This window comes from Protopterus annectens, chromosome 9.part0 (assembly GCF_019279795.1).
Source record: "Protopterus annectens isolate FY-2018-M chromosome 9.part0, PAN1.0, whole genome shotgun sequence".
NCBI classification, from domain to species: Eukaryota; Metazoa; Chordata; order Ceratodontiformes; family Protopteridae; genus Protopterus; species Protopterus annectens.
The window spans coordinates 1,706,133,046-1,706,152,921 of record NC_056743.1 but is presented as its reverse complement, the minus strand read 5'-3'; the positions used below and the strand labels follow the sequence as shown (position 1 = coordinate 1,706,152,921).

The window sequence follows — 19,876 nt, the reverse complement described above, 5'->3', positions numbered from 1 at the left end:
GGAAATCAAAAACTAAACCAGATGTAACAGAACTACTGAATGTTGTAAAGGAGATGTAAGAACCAAAGGCGGGCTCTATAGAAAAGGAAAGGAGTGAACTACATACAAATAAATGGAATCTGTGGAATAACACACACAAAATAATTTTCAGCAGTAAATTTCCAGGGATGGCAGGACTTGGGCAATCTAATAATCAAGAAAACCATATATGTATAATGCACAAAACAGAAAAATCTTTGTAATGATTTCTTTTCTCTTTTACAACTGTATGTGCACCCATGCCATAATGTAATTTGAAGTTAATAAAGGTGTTTAAGGAAAATACTGACATATCAATCTGCTTAACCAGGCTTCCTCATCAGGATACTTACCACTTTCTGAATGGGTCTCCACTGAATTCCCACTGACCCACTAACGAAAACCTCATAAGTTGGCGATTCTTCCATGGGTGTGCAACCTCCTGTCATGCTCTCAATGCAACACCGTCCATTAACATAGGGATTACTGTTTTCAGTCCCAGATGAAGTATGTAAGGACAGCACTGAGAAGAGTTCAGCTCCAAAACTGGCTGCCAGATTCTCCAAGGTTGACAAATACTTGTACATAATATCCTGCAAACCAAGCTTCCCAGAACTTACTGTGTGTAAGTTAAATCTTCGCACAAACTTTCTGAACACAGTTCTGATGCGAAATTTTGTCAGGTAATTGTTCTGTTGAAGCTGCTTGCAAAATGACTTAGGAATGCAGTCTTTAAAGCTGTAAATACAGGAAAAAGGCAAAAAAAAAAAGAAAAGATCAGTCAGCCAGTTTAACATCACGTGTCATCATTTTTCCAACTATTTTCTGCTTAAGCCTTTTATAGGAGCATATGGGTATATGCATTTTAAGTTCACAAGCTGTCAATCTTCAGGTCAAGGAATGATTCATAACATTTTACTTATTATGCTTTTACAGTAGATGATACACTGAGCTTTTATGGTCCAATACTGTTTAAAAAATACTTAGTATCGAGTCTCTGCCTCATGCATTATTAAATACAACGCATACATTCTTATCATAATGGCTGATCTGTAAGGGGGGGGGGTTCTCCTCAGTAAGCATATGAAGCAGATATTTTCCCCTCTTCTCACCAGTTCAGCTATTCTTTCCACAAACTCCTTTCTCGAGAGGCAATGGCCTACACTCGGCCATCAATCACCCCACCTGTCAATTTTTCCCAAACAGCTGAGAGAGGGCATTCCTTGCACATCACGAAAAACAATCACAGAAACATAACAATATACAAAACTATATGAACATATACTTGACCAACTTACAGGAAACGCTAACAGCTTCTGGATGGTGTAGTCTCCAGACAAAAGGAGAAGACTGGATGGTAATAAAGCCCCACTTAGGAGACTGCTCTTATAGATGAAATAATTAAAAATAAAATATATCCTTTTGCCATGTATCAGAAACCCTACTTACTGGGTCTGTGACTGGAAAACAAACCAAAAAACTAGTACTGTATGTCCCTGAGAGGTAAGTTCCAATGGACAGCCAAAGTCAAAGACTCAATAAACCAAGTACTGACACATCAAAATACCAAAGGGGACTGGACTCCTGAAGTCACAATCTCGGCAATAATGCCTGGTAACGGTGTGAACTGCAGTCCAAAAAGTCCCAGCACAACATCTTAAATAAAAAACATTTAAAACAGAAAAAAAGTCCACATGGAAAAAGGATGCTTAAGTGTCAGCTCCTTCCCCTGCCTTCATGGGAATGAAGGAGGCAAGCAGCTGCTCTTTGTTCTGGAATGTATGCATTTATTTCAGCTAGTAGTGGAAATCCAAGTAGTGACAGGCTCTTTCTCAGCTAGTGCCATTCCTCGGGAAGAAACCATGATATGACTGGTTTAAGATTCATTTTGACAATTTGGAGAGGAAATGAGTTGTTCTGAGAGACACCTAATGTTTATGCAAGACGAATATGGCTCATAACAAATCAGAGCTTGATATTCTTAGATCCTGCAAGAAGAGGTGATAGCCACCAAGAATGTAGAAAGTACAGTTTTGTACCTACCATAAATGTAGATGTCCGATAGGTATGCATCTGCAGTCCTTACATATGGGTTGTCCTGCCTCAGGCAGCCCTTCGGTTGGCCGGATTCCAAAGTCTGGGTCCGGCGTCGGCTGATGTCACCCCTTCCCCGACGTCAGAGTGCCTGGGGTATAAAAGCGTCAGCCGACGCCATCTTCCTCAGTTTTTCTTGCCCCAGATGCCAGGTGCCCTCTAAGGAAGGCTAAATTTGGCTAAAATACAAAATATTGCAAACATGCAGAGTAATATAAAACAAATACACCATAATATATAACCCCAGCTAGCTATAAGAGGGATAAGTACCCAAGAAGTACCAGAGAGGGGAAGGAGGGAGGGTAAACCTGACTGCAGATGCATACCTATCGGACATCTACATTTATGGTAGGTACAAAACTGTACTATGTCCTTCAGGGATGCATCTGCAGTCCTTACATATGGGTAGAATAAAATAGCCAAGCTGGGGGTGGTAGGCCCTAAGAAAATGATGGTGTAGCTAAAATGCCCTGCAGGACTGCCATAGCAAAGCCTGCTCTGGATCTGGAATATAAGGGTAAATTGTAATGCTTGGAAAATGTATGCACGGATCTCCATGTAGCAGCTTCTAAAATGTCCTTGGTAGCCACCCCTCTTAAGAAGGCTGTGGAGGTGGCTGTAGCTCTGGTGGAATGAGGTCTGATGTTAGCTGGCACAGCTTTTCCATGATAAGAGTAGCAGAATCGAATGCAATTTCCTATCCATTTTGAAATTGTCCGTTTGGAAATTGCTTTTCCTTGAATGTCTGCAGCATATGCTACCAACAGCTGGTCAGGTTTTCTGAAAGTCTTAGTTCTGTCCAAGTAGTAGTGTAACTGTCTGTGAATGTCCAGAGTATGCAGAAGTTTCTCTCCCTTGTTTTGTGGGTTTGGAAAGAAGGTAGGCAGGTGAATAGCTTGGTTCAATGAGACCCTGGATACCACCTTTGGCATGAATGAAGGATTGGTTCTCAAGGAGACTCTGTCCTGATGAAAATTAAGAAATGGTTGTACTGCCATGAGTGCCGGCAATTCAGATACTCTTCTTGCTGAGGTTATGGCCAGAAGGAAGGCAGTCTTCCAAGACAGGAACTGTAACTCTGAAGATGCTGCTGGTTCAAAGGGAGGTAAAGTCAACTTTTCCAACATGAAGTTAAGGTCCCATGTAGGCACTGGTGGTTTTCTTGGAGGATTGATGTTTTTAATTCCTCTTAGAAACTGCCTTAGGAGAGGATGAGAGAAGACAGGTGGATCAGTATTGTATTCTGCTGAAATTGCTGAAGCATGAATTTTTATTGAAGAGTAAGAAAGGCCATTATGGAGCATGTCTGCCAAGTATTCCAGGATATGTGCCATGCTCATCGCTGTGGCATCTAGGCCCTTTGCGGTGCTCCAAGTGTGGAATCTTTTCCATTTTGCTGAATATGTCTTTCTCGTGGAAGGTCTGCGAGCTTCCATGATGATATCCTTCACTCTCTTGGATAGCTTTTCCTGGTGAGGAGTCAAGGTATTCTCCAGGCTGTCAGCTGCAGGATTTTCAGGCTGGAGTGCAGAGTTTTGTAATTGTGCTGTGTCAGAAGGAGTGTCCATAGTGGTAGAGGCCACGGTTTCATGTGTGACAGGCTCCGTAACAGTGGGTACCAGTGCTGCCTTGGCCAGTCCGGGGCTATTAGAATCACTTTTGGCTGCTCTGTCTTGATTTTCAGTAAGACCTTGGTCATTAGTGGGAGTGGTGGAAATGCATACACTGTTAGAGTATTCCAACTGAAAGAGAGGGCGTCCACTTTCCATGCTTGTGGATGGTATGTCCTTGTGCAGAATTTCTTCAGCTGATGATTGTGGTGGGAGGCAAAAAGATCTATGTCCGGCCTCCCCCATGATTGTGTTATCTGAAGGAAGATGTCTGGGTGCAGCATCCATTCGTGTGGGTCCATGGTATTTCTGCTTAGGCTGTCCGCCAGTATATTGTCTTTTCCTGACACAAACTGGGATTGCAGCTCTATATTGAGTTTTAGGGAAAGTTCCCAAAGATTCACTGCTAGTCTGCAAAGAGGGTAGGAATGGGTACCTCCTTGCTTGTTTATGTACCACATAACTGTGGTATTGTCTGTCCATATTAGCAGGTGGCCTTGATGTAGAAAGAGCTTGAAGGCCTCGATTGCATGAATCACTGCCAGCATTTCCTTTTGGTTTATGTGCATGCGCGATTCTTTCTGAGACCATAGACCTTGGATGCATCTGTCCTCCATATGTGCTCCCCATCCATGGTCTGAAGCGTCCGAGGTAATGGTTTGGCTGGTTAGTGGTTTGCTGAAAGGCAGGCCCCTGTTTGACTGGCTTGCTTGGGCCCACCACAGGAATTCCTTTTGAAGGCATGGAATGAGTGGTATCAAAGCTTCTAGGCTGTGATTGTGCTGAGACCATAAACTCCTTAGGTACCATTGCAGTTTTCTCATATGCAGCCTTGCTTGTGGAATCAGAAGAATGCACGATGCCATGTAACCCAGGGCCTGCAGGATTTTCCTTGCAGTCATCTGAGTTTGTTTTGTTAGATTTTTGAAGTAATCCGGTAGTTGTCTTTGTTTTCTTCTGTGAGAAAAGCCATTTGGGTGGTTGTATCTAGTTCCGCACCCAGAAAAGTTATTCTTTGGGATGGCACAAGTCTTGACTTGTGAATGTGGACTGTGTATCCCAAGGCCTGCAGTAGGCGGATGGCATAATTCAAATGTTTTTCCAAAGTTTGTTGGCTGTCCGCTTGTATAAGGCAGTTGTCCAGATACGGGTATATTTGAATCCCCTGAAGTCTGCAGTGTGCAATTACTGATGCCAGGCATTTCGTGAATACTCTGGGTGCAGTAGATAAGCCAAAGGGCAATGCTGAGAATTGATAATGCTCTGAACCTGCGAGAAATCTGAGGTGTCTTCTGCAACTTTGTCTGATAGGGACATGCAGGTATGCCTCCTTGAGGTCTAGAGTTACCAGCCAAGACCCCTTGCCCAGCATGGGAAGGAGTTGCTGTAGGGTCAGCATTTTGAATTTTGGCACAATGATATAAGTATTCAGTGCGGACAAATCGAGAATAGGCCTCCATTGTTTTTCTTTTCTTGGGACAAGGAATAGTCTGGAATAAAATCCTTGGCCTTGTTCTGCGAGAGGAACCTTTTCTATAGCTTTCATTTGCAATAGGTTGGCAATTTGCTTTAAAGCCTCTGCCCTCTGATTTGGTGGCAGGTTTGGCATTCCCTTTCTTTCTGGTAATGTATGGAAATGGAACCTGTATCCTTTGTCTATTATTTGCAGTGTCCATTTGTCCCTTGTAATACTGTGCCAAATTTTTTTTTTTTTTTTTTTTTTTTTTTTGAGAATAAGGACAACTTTCCACCCAAAGGTGCTTCTAATTGAGCCCTGGTCAGCAGGGTCAAGGTGAAGTCATTGAGTCTGTCCTTGTGCAGCAGTTGTTGGACCTGCACTACCTCTCTGGTTAGGAGGCTGCCATTGACGTCCTCTTGTAGGAGCCTCTAGCTTGCCCTCTACCTCTGGCACGCCTGTTCTTGCCTCTTTGAAATCTCTCTTCTGGAAAGGACCAATTCTTAGAAGGCCAATTTCTGCTGAATCTTGGTGGTTGTACCTGGAGGAAATCTTTGACTGTTTGTACAGATTTTGCCTTTTCCTCAAATTTTTTTAAGACCTCTTGAGCAGTGGAGCCAAATAACTTTTGCTTTTCCAGTGGAGCATCCAGAAGCTTAGCCTTAACATGATCTGGCAGAGATTGTTCCTTCAGCCAGGCATGTCTACGTATGACTGCACCTGTCATTGCTGACCTACACGAAGCTTCCAATGCATCATAACCACGATGCAAGAAATGGTTGCTAACCTGTTGTGAATTATGTACCAGATCCTGAAGTGACTTACGATCTAGGGGTTCAGGCGAAGACAGTTTTTTCTGCAATTCATCTAACAAATACTCTTGGTACTGTATCATATGAAACTGACAATTTAAAGCCCTCATAGACAGAGTGGAAGAAGTGTACACTTTTTTACCCCATCTCTCTAAAGCCCTGGACTCCCTTTCAGAGGGGAGTGGATTTTTAGAAGTGGCAGCTGCAATCCCTTTAGGACCCTGGGAAATAGTTTCTGGGTCAGCAGAGTGGGCCTTGTAAAGGAAATGATGCGAGTCCGGGACCCTGTAGTACCTATCGGGTTTAACAGGAGCCGGAGGAAGGGTGTCAGGGGTAGTGCTAGACTCAGAATACACATCATCAATGACACTTAAAACAGGAGGAATAGCCAAAGGTCTATGCTGAGGTAAATGAAGAAAGGTCCTTAATCTCTTCCTGGAATTGGAGAATTCCTGGCCCTGCCATTGGAAATGCTCTCTCATGGAGTGAAGGGTCTCCCCAAAGGGCAGCTCTTCAGGAGGGGAGGCAGAGGGAATAGATTCCTCTGCATCAGAATCCTCGTAGGCCGTGAAGGCCTCCTCCTGGTAGTCTGATAGAGCAGAGCCATCAGAGGCCTCATCAGAGGACTGAGGTTCAGCAGACTCAACCCTGGGCCTTTTGTCTAGTGGGGGTTGAGAGCCCCTGTCCGGATGAGGCTGAGAGCCCCTAATTAAGGAAATAAGGTCCTCAGCCAAAATTAGTATCTGAGAACCTGTAGTGGATCGCTGAGAAATAGACTTGGGAGCCAGAGTTTTTTGTTGCTTAGCAGCTTTAGCCCTAGTGAAAGCTTTTATGGACATGGATGCAGGGGGCCTGGCTGCCCCACGTGCTGGAGTAGTTTTGTCTAGGGGAATGGTGTCGGTAGGTTCCTGAACACCGATTTCCGAGGGTAATTCTATAACCGAATCAGAAAAGGCCTCCGGGACTGAGGCTGTCGGTTGAGCGGTTTCTATGGACGGAAGTACCAAGGACTCGGTTTCAGCCGCGACCGAGACACTCGCGGCAGGCCTAGAAGCGGTTTCAGCCGAAACCACGGTCCGTGTGTGTCGGTCCTTGTCCTTCCGTTTCTTGGTTAAATGAGAAGTCGGAGTCTCCGACGGCATTTTATAAGAGAAACTATCCCCAAAAAATTCCTCTGCAAACTCTGACCGACGCCTAAGAGTGCGTCGATTAAAGGAGGCACAGGCAGTACAGGCCGAGACGTCGTGGTCTGGGCCTAGGCAGGGGAGGCAGTAGGAATGGAAATCCTTATGAGGTATTTGTTTCCCACAAGTCAAGCAATTATTAACTTTAAGCGTTTGATCTGACATCGGCTGAGGCAAGAAAGAGTCCCAAACGGGGTACTTAGCTTTTTGAAGTCTTCAGTAGCTGAAGTTACAGGAGCTGGCCGACCGGCACTTGCGAACTGCTTCTGCTTCGGGCACCACGCGGCAAGAAAGACTGAGGAAGATGGCGTCGGCTGACGCTTTTATACCCCAGGCTCTGACGCCGGGAAGGGCGACATCAGCCGACGCCGGACCCAGACTTTGGAATCCGGCCGACCGAAGGGCTGTCTGAGGCAGGACAACCCATATGTAAGGACTGCAGATGCATCCTTGAAGGACATCTGTGTGAGGTAACCATCACAATGAAGTCTAGTAACTGTAAACGTAATGTTTAGCATTAGGGATTATCCCCCTTCTGTTTTGATTTTTCCTGTTTTTTTAAAAGCCTTCTTTTGTTTAAACATTTTTCTCTGCTCAGGGCTATACATATAAAAGGGCCACAGTTCAGATGGAAAATCCCTACTATATTTTGGAAATGGAGAGTTAAGTTAAGCAGTTGTTTTCCTATTTGCATGTTTTTGCCTATTTCCTTCAGTTTTTAAACACTTCTTGACAGGAAGGCTCAAATTAAGAAGTTGTTTAAAAACTTAATTAAGCTTTGTCCTTAAATGTCATCCAGCAAAGGCTAGACTCTCAGACAGGCACATCTCCTTTTAACTGAGAAAGAAGCAGCTGCCCTGGAATGGGCATCAGCAGAATCACAGCTACATGTGATAGGTGTGCTTACCAACTTTTATTGCAATTTGAAATAGACCCAAGGAATCATGTATTTCCTCCATCATATCCTCATCCAGTCAAATACCTCCCAACTGCACCATATGGGTCTGGAAATTTACAGACTTTATATACAAGGTGAAGGAAAGTACAGTTGTGTTAGTACACATCATATATAACATTTATTTGTCGCTGCAGTACAGTTCAGTAAATATGAGAATCAGCTTCAGGCAGACATCTGTTAAATCAGCCCAACTTCCATATTTCTTTGGACATGCTGGTGCAACCTGTCTCTACCCAGCAAAAGGATGTATGCTTACATCCTTGGTGTCAGGAAAAGTCAGCCTCTGCTACCTGTAGTTCTGTTTTTTTGCTAGTAAAGACATGACGGCTATGCCCAGAGAAGATTCCATTTTTTTAAGTGCTCCTTCCAGGGAGGAAGTTAAAAAAAAAGTTCCAGTGTGGATCCCAGAGGAAACTGCAGAACCAGAACCTCATCCCTTGTATCCACTGTTCTGCATCAGAAAAAAACAGTGGTATGGGTGGGGGGGGGGGGGTTACCTGGAGCAATGGGAGTGGAAATAAAGGGGTGATAGGAAAAACTTTGTTCCTACCCTCAGGATGACAAAGAGAGAAAAAAAAAATGGAGGGAAGATGTGCGTGACCCAATAATGCAATAGTGATCCCAATCAAACATGTACTGTCATGGCAGCTAATAACATTATTCATAGGAAAGTACAGTTGTGTACACTTACCATAAATGTAGATGTTCGAGTGTATTCACTGTTGCAGTCATTACATTTGGGTAATCTGCTGGCAGGTTGCCCTCAGTCGGCCTGAATTCCAAAGTCTTGGGTCCTGCATCAGTTGCTGTCTTCTCTTCCATGACATCAGGTCGTCAGGGGTATAAAACATGCAGCCGACGCCATTTTCTTTAGTTTTTCTTGCCCCCGATGTCAGGTGCCCCCAAAAAGGTAGCAATATTATAAATATTTATATATATATATATATATATATATATATATATATATATATACATGCATCAATATAAACTTTACCTTCATCTACAAGCAAATACACCACATAGGTTGTAGAAGATAGAGAAGGAAAGATAAGCTGTAGAATGACAGGGGGGATGGCGGGAGGGTAACCAGGACTGCAACAGTGAATACACTCGAACATCTACATTTACGGTAAGTGTACACAACTGTACTGTGTTCTTTGTGTTTCACTGATGCAGTCATTACATTTGGGTAGAATCCCAAAGCTATGGTTGAGAGGCTGGAGCTAAACAGCATTAGGTGAGGTTATAAGGTCCTGCAGCACTGCAGTGGCAAAGCCTGCCCTGGACTTAGAGTAGAGAGGCAAATGGTAACGCTTTGTAAAGGTGTGAACAGAACTCCAAGTAGCAGCCTCTAGAATGTCCTTGGTTGGTACTCCTCTGAGAAAGGCTGCTGAAGTAGCTGCAGCCCTGGTGGAGTGAGACCTAATGCCCTTGGGCACAAGTTTGCCATGGTGTAAGTAGCAGAAACGGATCCAATGGCTTATCCACTTTGAAATTGTCTGCTTTGAAATAGCCTTTCCTTCTGATCCTGCAGCATAAGACACTAGTAATTACTGAATTTTTCTTAGAGCTTTAGTCCTGCTCAAGTAGAATCTTAGCTGTCTGTGTACGTCCAAGGAATGCAGAATTCTCTCCCCTTTGTTCTGCGGATTTGGATAAAAAGTTGGCAGATGAATTGTTTGGTTAACAGCCACACTGGAAACGACCTTAGGCATAAAAGTAGGGTTTGTCCTCAGAGACATCCTGTCTGGGTAAAATATGATAAAAGGCTCTACCAGCCATGAGGGCCTGTAGCTCTGAAACTCTTCTTGCTGAAGTAATTGCTAGTAGCAGAGCTGTCTTCCACGATAAGAACTTTATATCAGCGGTACCAGCTGGTTCAAATGGAGGCAGGGTGAGCTTTTCCAACACATAATTGTGGTCCCATGCAGGTAATGGTGATCTTCTACGAGGTCTTAAATTTTTGGCTCCTGTAAGATACTGCTTTAGTAAAGGATGAGAAAAGATTGGTGGCTCTGTATTGTAATGAGCCGAAATGGCAGAGGCATGGATTTTGATTGATGAAAAAGATAGACCTTTGTCAAGCATCTCAGTTAAGTATTGTAATATCCGAGGAATATGTGGTTCTGCTGTATCAGTTCCTTGTGCTCGATTCCAAGCACAGAATCTCTTCCATTTGTCTGCATAAGATTTTCTAGTACTAGGCCTTCTGGCTTCCAAAATGACGTCCATCACATCTTTACTGAGAGGTAACGTTCGTATGAATACATAATTAGCCATGCTGCCAGGTTCAGAGTCTGTAGTTGATTGTGCAGGATCTGATTGTTTTGCTGGGTCAGTAGTTGTGGTTTTTGAGGCAAGGTCCAAGCTGGGTATTGAGACAAGTTCCTTAGGAATGGGTACCAGTATTGGCAAGGCCAGTCTGGGACAATTAATATCATCTTTGGCTTCTCTTGTCTGACTTTTAGGAGGACCTTGGGTAGACGAGGCAGAGGAGGAAAGGTGTAAACTGCTAGGTTTTTCCAACTGAAGGATAGGGTGTCCACTTTCCATGCTTGTCTGTTATAAGTCCTTGTGCAGAATCTTTTCAGTTGATAATTTTGAGGAGAGGCAAATAGATCTATGTCTGGGCTCCCCCTTTTCTCTGTTATCATGCTGAAGACTTGTGGATTTAGTTTCCACTCGTGAGGATCCATAAGGTTACTGCTTAAATAGTCTGCCAGAGTGTTTTGTTTTCCTGGCAGGAATTGAGCTTGAAGATTTATTTGGTAGGTCAAAGCTGTGTCCCACATTGCCATGGCTAATCTGCAAAGGGGGTATGAGTGTGTGCCCCCTTGCTTGTTTATATACCACATGACTGTGGTGTTGTCCGTCTATCAGTAGTTGTCCTGGATGTAGTAAGTCCTTGAAGGCTGTTAGGGCATTTTGAACAGCTGGCATCTCTTTCTGGTTGATATGTAGATGCATTTGATTTGGCGGCCATATGCCCTGAATGCATCTTCCTGCCATGTGGGCCCCCAGGCATAATCTGATGCATCTGTTGTTAAGGTTTGGCTGGCAGGGGGTAGAGTGAAGGGCCGTCCCATGTTTTCTTGACAGGCCTTTGCCCACCATAGAAACTCCTGTTGCAGGCAGGGAATGAGAGGAACCATTGTTTCCAGACTGTGTGAATGTTGACTCCATAAACTTTTTAGGTACCACTGAAGTTTCCTCATATGCAGTCTTGCATATGGAATTAGTAGGATACAGGATGCCATGAAGCCCAGAGCCTGCAGAATTTGTCTTGCAGAAGACTGGGTTTTTGTTGCCATCAGTTTGAAGTAAGTAGTCAGTTGCCTTTGTTTGTCTGGCGTGAGGTAAGCCATCTGGGCAGTTGAATTTAAGCTTGCACCCAGGAATGTTATCTTTTGAGAGGGTACCAGTTGTGATTTTTTTTTCGTTTACTGTGTACCCTAGGCATGTTAGAAGGCTTTTCACAAACGCCAGGTGTCGTAGAAGAGTGTCCTTGTTCTCTGCTTGAATGAGACAGTCGTCCAAGTAAGGATATATCTGAATACTTCTTTGTCTGCAAAATGCAATTACTGGTGCCAGGCACTTTGTAAAGACCCTGGGTGTAGTAGACAAGCCAAAGGGCAGTGCAGAGAATTGGTAATGCATTAAGCCAGCCTTGAATCTGAGGTATCTTCTGCACGACTGTCTTACTGGAACATGCAGGTAAGCCTCTTTTAGGTCTAAAGTCACCAGCCAAGCATTCTTGCCCAGCATGGGCAGAAGCTGTTGTAAAGTGAGCATTTTGAATTTTGGAATGTCCAGGTATGTGTTCAAAAGCGATAAATCCAGTACTGGCTGCCAGGCCTTGTTCTTTCTGGGTACCAAGAACAGTCTTAAACCTTGTCCTTTTTCCTGTTCTGGTAGTGTCTGAATGGCCCCCATATAGTACAGTTTTGTACCTACCATAAATGTAGATGTCCGATAGGAATGCATCTGCAGTCCTTACAAATGGGTTGTCCTGTCGTCAGGCAGCCCTTCGGTCGGCCGGATTCCAAAGTCTGGGTCCGGCTTCGGCTGGTGTCGCACTTCACCCGACGTCATCGCTGCAGTTTTTCGGGTATAAAGGCATCAGCCGACACCATCTTCCTCAGTGTTTCTTGCCCCAGATGCCAGGTGCCCACTTGGATGGCTAAATTTGGATAAATGCCAATGTTTCCAAATAGTAGAGAGCAAACACATAAAATAAGCATGTATGTACATATATACAAACAAATACACCATAATAGACCCCCCCCAAGCTAGCTGAAGGATGGCAAATACCCTAGGAGTACCTCAGAGGGGAAGGTGGGTGGGTAATCCTGACTGCAGATGCATTCCTATCGGACATCTACATTTATGGTAGGTACAAAACTGTACTATGTCCTTCAAGGATGCATCTGCAGTCCTTACAAATGGGTAGAATACCATAGCTAAACTAGGGAGGAGGAAAAGGTAGAGATTATGGTGTAGCTAGGATCCCTTGCAAAACAGCAGTGGCAAAACCTGCTCGGGATCTAGAGTATAAAGGTAAATTGTAATGCTTGGCAAATGTATGCACGGAGGTCCAAGTAGCAGCCTCTATAATGTCCTTGGTAGCCACTCCTCGTAAGAAAGCTGTGGTAGTGGCAGTAGCCCTTGTGGAGTGAGGCCTGATGTTCTCTGGAGTTTTCTTTCCATGGTAGGAGTAACAAAATTGAATGCAATTTCCTATCCATTTGGAGATTGTCTGTTTTGAAATTGGTTTTCCTTCCTTTCCTGCTGCATATGGTAGCAGTAGCTGGTTCTATTGGACTTGGTCCTGTCCAGGTAGTAGCGTAATTACCTATGTACATCCAAGGTATGTAAGAGTCTTTCTCCCCTGTTCTGTGGATTGGGGAAGAATGTAGGTAGGTGGACAGCCTGATTTAATGACACTCTGGATACCACCTTAGGCATGAATGTAGGATTTGTTCTCATGGACACTCTATCTTGATGGAAGATCAGGAAGGGTTGCACTGCCATTAATGCCTGTAGTTCAGAGACCCTTCTTGCTGAAGTTATTGCCAGCAGGAAAGCAGTCTTCCAGGATAAGTATTGTAATTCTGCTGTTGCTGCTGGTTCGAAAGGGGGAAGTGTCAATTTTTCTAGCACAAAGTTCAAGTCCCATGCTGGCAATGGTGGTTTCCTAGGAGGTTTTACATTTTTAATTCCTCTCAGAAACTGTCTGAGCAGAGGATGAGAGAAGACAGGAGGATCCAAGCTGTATTCTGCTGAAATAGCTGATGCATGTATCTTGATGGAAGAATAGGACAGGCCTGTATGGAAGAGCTCTGCCAAGTACTCCAGGATGTTGGCTATGTTTACCAGCGTCACATCTTTTCCCTTTGCAGTACTCCAAATGAGATATCTTTTCCACTTTGCTGCATAATTCTTTCTTGTTGAAGGTCTACGAGCCTCCAGGATTATGTCTTTAACCCTCTGGGATAAATTTGGGTTAATTGCTCTTATGTAATGTTCCAGGCAGTCAGCTGCAGAGTTTTCAGGTTCGGATGCAGGATGTTGTAGTTGTTCTGTGTTAACAGTAATGGGATCAGGGGTAGTGTCCATATTTGTTGCCGAGACATGCTCCTCAGCAATGGGTACCAATGTTGTCTTGGCCAGTCTGGAGCTATCAGAATGATCCTTGGACGGTCCTCTTTGATCTTCAGAAGCACCTTGTGCATCAAAGGAAGTGGTGGGAATGCATATGCTGTCAGATTTTTCCAACTGAAAGATAGGGAGTCCACTTTCCAAGCAAGTGGGTGGTATGTCCTTGTGCAGAATTTCTTTAGCTGGTGATTGAGTGGGGATGCAAACAAGTCTATTTGTGGTAATCCCCATTTTCTTGTAATGGCTTTGAAGATGTCCGGATGCAGCATCCATTCGTGGGCATCTGTGGTAGTTCTGCTTAATATGTCTGCTAGAATGTTTTCTTTTCCCGGTACAAAAATTGCTTGTAACTGAATGTTGTAACTCAGAGCCACATCCCATAGGTCCAGTGCCAGTCGGCATAGAGGATATGAATGTGTGCCTCCCTGTTTGTTGATGTACCACATAACTGTGGTGTTGTCTGTCCGTATCATCAACTGACCTTCCTGGAGAAACGGTCTGAATGACTGAATTGCCAATTTTACTGCCAGCATTTCCTTTAGATTTATGTGCAGGCGCAGCTGGTCTTGAGTCCATAAGCCTTGTATGCACTTGCCCAGCATGTGTGCCCCCCAACCGAGGTCTGAGGCATCTGTTGTGATGGTTTGGCTTGGTTGACTGTTGCAGAAGGGCAATCCTGTGTTTGATTGACAGGCCTGGGCCCACCATAGGAACTCTTGCTTCAGGCATGGGATTATTGGAATTTTGGTTTCTAGGCTGTGCTTGTGTTGGGACCACAAATTCTTCAGGTACCACTGTAGCTTTCTCATATGCAGTCTGGCATGAGGGACCAGAATTATGCAGGATGCCATGAAGCCTAGGGCTTGTAGTACTTTTCTTGCAGTTAGATGGTTCTGCTTTGTTAATGCCAAGAAGTAGAGAGGTAGTTGCTCTTTCTTTTCTGCAGTTAGGAATGCCATTTGTTTTGAAGTGTCCAGCTCTGCACCCAGAAAGGTTATTCTTTGGGATGGAATCAGCCTTGACTTTTTTATATTGACTGTATATCCCAGGGCTTGTAGCAGGTAAATGACTCTTTCTAAGTCCTCTGTTAGCTTGCTGTTGTTGTCCGCTTGTATCAGGCAGTCGTCCAGGTAGGGATAAATTTGGATCCCCTGAAGTCTGCAATGAGCAATTACTGATGCCAGGCATTTCGTGAACACTCTGGGTGTAGTAGACAAGCCAAAGGGCAATGCTGAAAATTGATAATGCTCTGATCCTGCAAGAAATCTGAGGTATCTTCTGCAAATTGGTCGAATGGGGACGTGCAGGTATGCCTCCTTGAGATCTAGAGTTACCAGCCAAGACTCCTTGCCCAGCATGGGAAGAAGCTGCTGTAGGGTCAGCATTTTGAATTTTGGAACAATGAGGAATGTGTTTAAAGCGGACAGGTCTAGAATAGGTCTCCATTTGTTTTCTTTTCTTGGTACCAGGAAGAGTCTGGAGTAAAATCCCTTTCCTTTCTCCATAGATGGTACCTTTTCCACAGCTCTCATTCTTAATAGTTGAGATATTTGCTTTAGAGCTTCTGCCCTTTGAGTAGGTGGTAGGTTTGGCATTCCTCTCTTTCCTGGTAGAGTATGGAAATGGAACCTGTAACCTTGGTCTATAGTTTGCAAAATCCATTTTTCCCTTGTGATGCAATGCCAGTTCTTTGAAAATAAGGTTAGCTTTCCGCATAAGGGTGCTTCTAGTTGTTCCCTGGTAGACGGTGCCACTGCCATGTCACTGTGATTGAGTTGTCGTAGTGGTGGTGGCTGCGTCTGTGCCTCGCTGGTTGTTACCTTGCCACTGGCGTCCCCTGTAGGCACCCCTGGATTGGTTTCTGCCTCTAGAACGCCTATTCCTGCCTCTCTGTGTCTTAGAGGAGTCCGGAAAGGACCAATTCTTGGAGGGCCAATTCCTGCTAAACCTTGGAGGTTGAACCTGTAGGAAATCTTTCACGGTTTGCACAGATTTCGCCTTCTCCTCCATCTTTTTTAGTACCTGCTGAGCAGGGGAACCAAATAAATTGACCTTGTCCATAGGTGCATCCAAAAGCTTTGATTTGACATGGTCTGGTAATGCCTGTTCTTTCAACCATGCATGTCTCCTGATAACTGTGCCAGTCATGGCTGATCTAAAAGAAGCCTCCAGTGCATCATAGCCACATTTTAAAGAATGGTTACTAACCTGCTGTATGTTATGTACCATTTCCTGAACATATTTTTTATCTAAAGATTCTTCAGAGGACAGCTTTTTAGTTAACTGGTCAAGCATAAACTCTTGATATTGAATCATATGAAATTGGCAGTTCAAAGCCCTTGCCGACAAAGTAGCAGAGGTGTAAACTTTTTTACCCCATCTCTCTAAGGACCTAGATTCCCTTTCAGAGGGAGGGTTTTAGTAGAAGTAGCTGCTACAGCTTTAGGGCCCTGGGAGATAGTCTCTGGATCTGCAAAGGGAGCCTTATATAAATGGTGATGAGTGTCCGGGACCCTGTAGAACCTATCGGGCTTAGCAGGAGCCGGAGGTAATGAATCAGGAGCAGTGCAAGCATCATTAAATGCATCATCTACAACAGAAAGAACTGGAGGTATAGCTAAAGGCCTATGTTGTGGCAAATGTAAAAAGGTTCTAAGCCTTTTTCTGGAGTCTGAGAAATCTTGGCCCTGCCACTGAAATTGTTCCCTCATAGCATGCAAGGTTTCCCCAAAGGAAAATTCCTCAGGGGGAGAGGCTGAAGGAATGGACTCTTCAGCATCAGAGTCTTCATAAGGGGAATAAGGAGCCCCAGGAGGATCTGTATGCTCTGAGTCATCAGAGGAATCATCTGTGGATACTGGCTCAGGGGGCTCTGCTCTAGGCCTCTTTTCTGGAGGTGGGAGAGAGGTCCTGTCTGGATGAAGCTGGGATCCACGAATTAAAGAAATTAGATCCTCAGCCAAAGAGAGCATATGGGAGCTGGTGCTGGGCCTGTGTGAGGGGGGTTTGGCAGGCACCGTTTTTGAAACTTTGGCTGCTTTAGCCCTGGCAAAGGCCTTAATAGACATGGCTGCTGGAGGCCTAGCAGCTCCACGTGCAGGGGTTGAAATATCCAGGGGAATAGTGTCTGATAATTCCTGAGAAACCGCAACAGAAGGTTGGATTTCAGAAGCCGATTCTACCAGGTTAGAGGAGGCCTCGGTAGAAGGCATGGTTTCGCTGAAGAAAGAACCGCTTGCTCGGTTTCGCCAAAACCGAGACACTCGCGGTTTGCTTAATCGCGTTTCGGCGAAACCGCGACCGCGAGTGTCGATCCTTTTCTTTGCGTTTTTTGGAAATTTGAGTTGTCGGAGGATCCGACGGCATAATATAGGCAAAATCAGAGCCGAAAATCTGTTCAGCAAACTCCGACCGACGTCTAAGCGTCCGTCGGTTAAAAGAACCACAGGCTAGACAAGCTGCTACGTCGTGGTCTGGGCCTAAACAATGTATGCAGTAGGAGTGGAAATCCTTATGAGGTATTTGTTTCCCACAAGATAAACAGTTATTCACTTTCTCTGACATCGGCTGAGGCAAGAAAGAGTCCCCAACGGGGTACTTAGCTTTTTAGAAGTCTTCGAAGTAGTATTCGGAAGTAGTAATCTCTGGATCTGACCGACCGGCACTTGCGAACAGCTTCTGCTTCGGGCGCCACGCAGCAAGAAAGACTGAGGAAGATGGCGTCGGCTGATGCCTTTATACCCGAAAAACTGCAGCGATGACGTCGGGTGAAGTGCGACACCAGCCGAAGCCGGACCCAGACTTTGGAATCCGGCCGACCGAAGGGCTGCCTGACGACAGGACAACCCATTTGTAAGGACTGCAGATGCATCCTTGAAGGACATCCATGGGGGATGAAACCTGTTTCAGTTCCTCTGCCCATTGTTTTTTTGGCAGATCTGGCCAACCATTTGTCATTGGCAGAGTGTGGAAATGGAATCTGTATCCCTGTGATAAGATGTTTAGTACCCACTTGTCCTGGGATATTAACTGCCAATTTTGAGCAAAAAATGCTAATTTTCCCCCTATGGGTGCTGCCAAAAGATAAGTGCTTGGTATAGACAGAGGAAAGTCATTGGAATTGCTTTCTGTAGCTTTGCGCTTTATCTCCTCCAGATTTGGAGGTGGATGCGCCCCATTGCTTTGACCTGTATGAGTCTTGAGCTTGGTACCTGGAACCCTTAGGGCGTCTGGATTTGCCCCTTTGAGCTCTGTCTGACACAGGAAAGGATCATTTTTTTGTAGGCTAGTGTCTACTGAATCTTGTTGGCTGCACTTGTAAGAAATCTTTAACAGTTTTCATAGACTTAGCTTTGTCTTCCATTTTCTTTAAAACCTCTTCTGCCTTAATACCAAACAGAGAATCATGCTGTAAAGGTGCATCTAGCAATTTAGCTTTAACATGATCAGGCAAATTTTGTTCCTTTAACCAGGCATGCCTCCTAATCACAGATCCAGTAACTGCGGCCCTGCAGGAGGCCTCTAAAGAAGCAAAACCACATTGCAAAGTATGCTTTCCAACTTGTTCAGCTGCATGCAATAATTCCTGCAATTCTTTATTCTCTGCACATTCTGAAATCAACATCATTTTCTGTTTCAGCAATCCCATAACATGTTGTTGGTACTTAAACATATGAAATTGACAGTTTACGGCCCTGATTGCCAAGGTTGCAGATGTATAAACCTTTTTTCCCCGTCTGTCCAGTGCCCTTGAATCTCTGTCGGAGGGGGTAGGTTTTTTGCTGTTGAGGCCTTAACTCCCTTTGGACCCTGTGAAGTAGTTTCAGGATCAGCAGCAGGGTTTCTAAATAAAAATTTATGAGAGTCAGGGACCCCGTAATATCTGTCAGACTTACTGGGAGCCGGAGGTAAAGAGTCAGGGGTCAGACTTGATTCCGAGAACACATCATCCACAATGTCTAAAACAGGGGGAAGGGCTAAAGGCTTGTGCTGAGGGAAAAGAAGGAAATCCCTGAGCCTCTTTTTGGATTCTGAGAAGTCTTGACTCTCCCAGTGAAAATGCTCCCTCAAAGTATGCAAGGTTTCTCCAAATGAATAATCCTCAGGAGGAGATGCAGATGGAATAGACTCCTCAGCATCAGAATCCTCATAGAGAGGTGAAGATAATTCCTGATCAGAAGAGGAATCAGAAGAAATAGAAACCTGATCTGAAGATTCATAATCCGTCTCTTGCCTAGGCCTCTTATCTGGAGGGGGATGGGAACCCCTGATCAAGGTAATAAGGTCTTCAGCCATTTTGACCATCTGTTTTTTTAGGCATAGAGGCCTGTGCATGTGGCTCAGGCTTTGGATTTTTAATTTTAGAAGATGCCTTTGCCTTTGGTTTTGCAGCTTTCGTCGGTTTGATATATAAATGTTGAGGGGTAAATACACCCTCAGAAGCCGGTGCATGCTCAGCGGCTTCAGACCCATCCGAGGGAGATACATCCGTCGGTCCAATACCTTGAGTATCTTGCAGCATGCCAGACTCCACATGGGTGTCGGTAGAGGCCTGCGACTCAAAGGTAGCGGGTATCAGGGGCTGCGAAAGCGCCTCACTGAGTACTGGCAAACCGGCGACTGGCTTAGGAGAAGCTTCGTCGTCGGTTTTGGATCTCGACTGCCTTTCTCTGTCCTTTTCTTTGCATTTTTATGTACTCCGGTAGTCGGACTGCTATCCGATGACATCTCTGGGTAGTTAAATGTTTCCAAAATACTTAAGATGCAAAAATATACCGACGCTTAACGCTTAGTGCGTTGGTTAAATCTAGCACAAAACCGACAGCCAGGCATGTTGTGATCAGGGCCTAGGCAAGGAATACAGTATAAATGGAAATCCTTATGAGGTATTTGCTTCCCACAAGTAATACAATTATTAACTTTTTCTGACATCGGTAAAAAGCAAGAAAAAAGTTTCCCTAGTGGGGTACTTAGCTTTAGTGAAGACTTCGGTTCTGAAACTCAAACTCAAATATTTCAGTAGTTGGCCGACTGGCACTTGTGAAATGCTTCTGCTTCGGGCACCACGTGGCAAGAAAGACTAAAGA

The 19,876-nt window shown here is 44.6% G+C and overlaps 1 protein-coding gene across 2 annotated transcripts in view; it reads right to left on the bottom strand.

Moving 5' to 3' along the window:
• Nucleotides 1-19,876, bottom strand: part of TYK2 (tyrosine kinase 2) — a 2,798,586-nt gene that overhangs the window by 1,639,580 nt on the left and 1,139,130 nt on the right. For both annotated transcript variants that reach the window (XM_044084572.1, XM_044084573.1), the window contains one exon: nucleotides 372-756. In XM_044084572.1, the coding sequence (XP_043940507.1) occupies nucleotides 372-756 (385 nt within the window). The remainder of the gene's footprint in view (nucleotides 1-371; nucleotides 757-19,876) is intronic.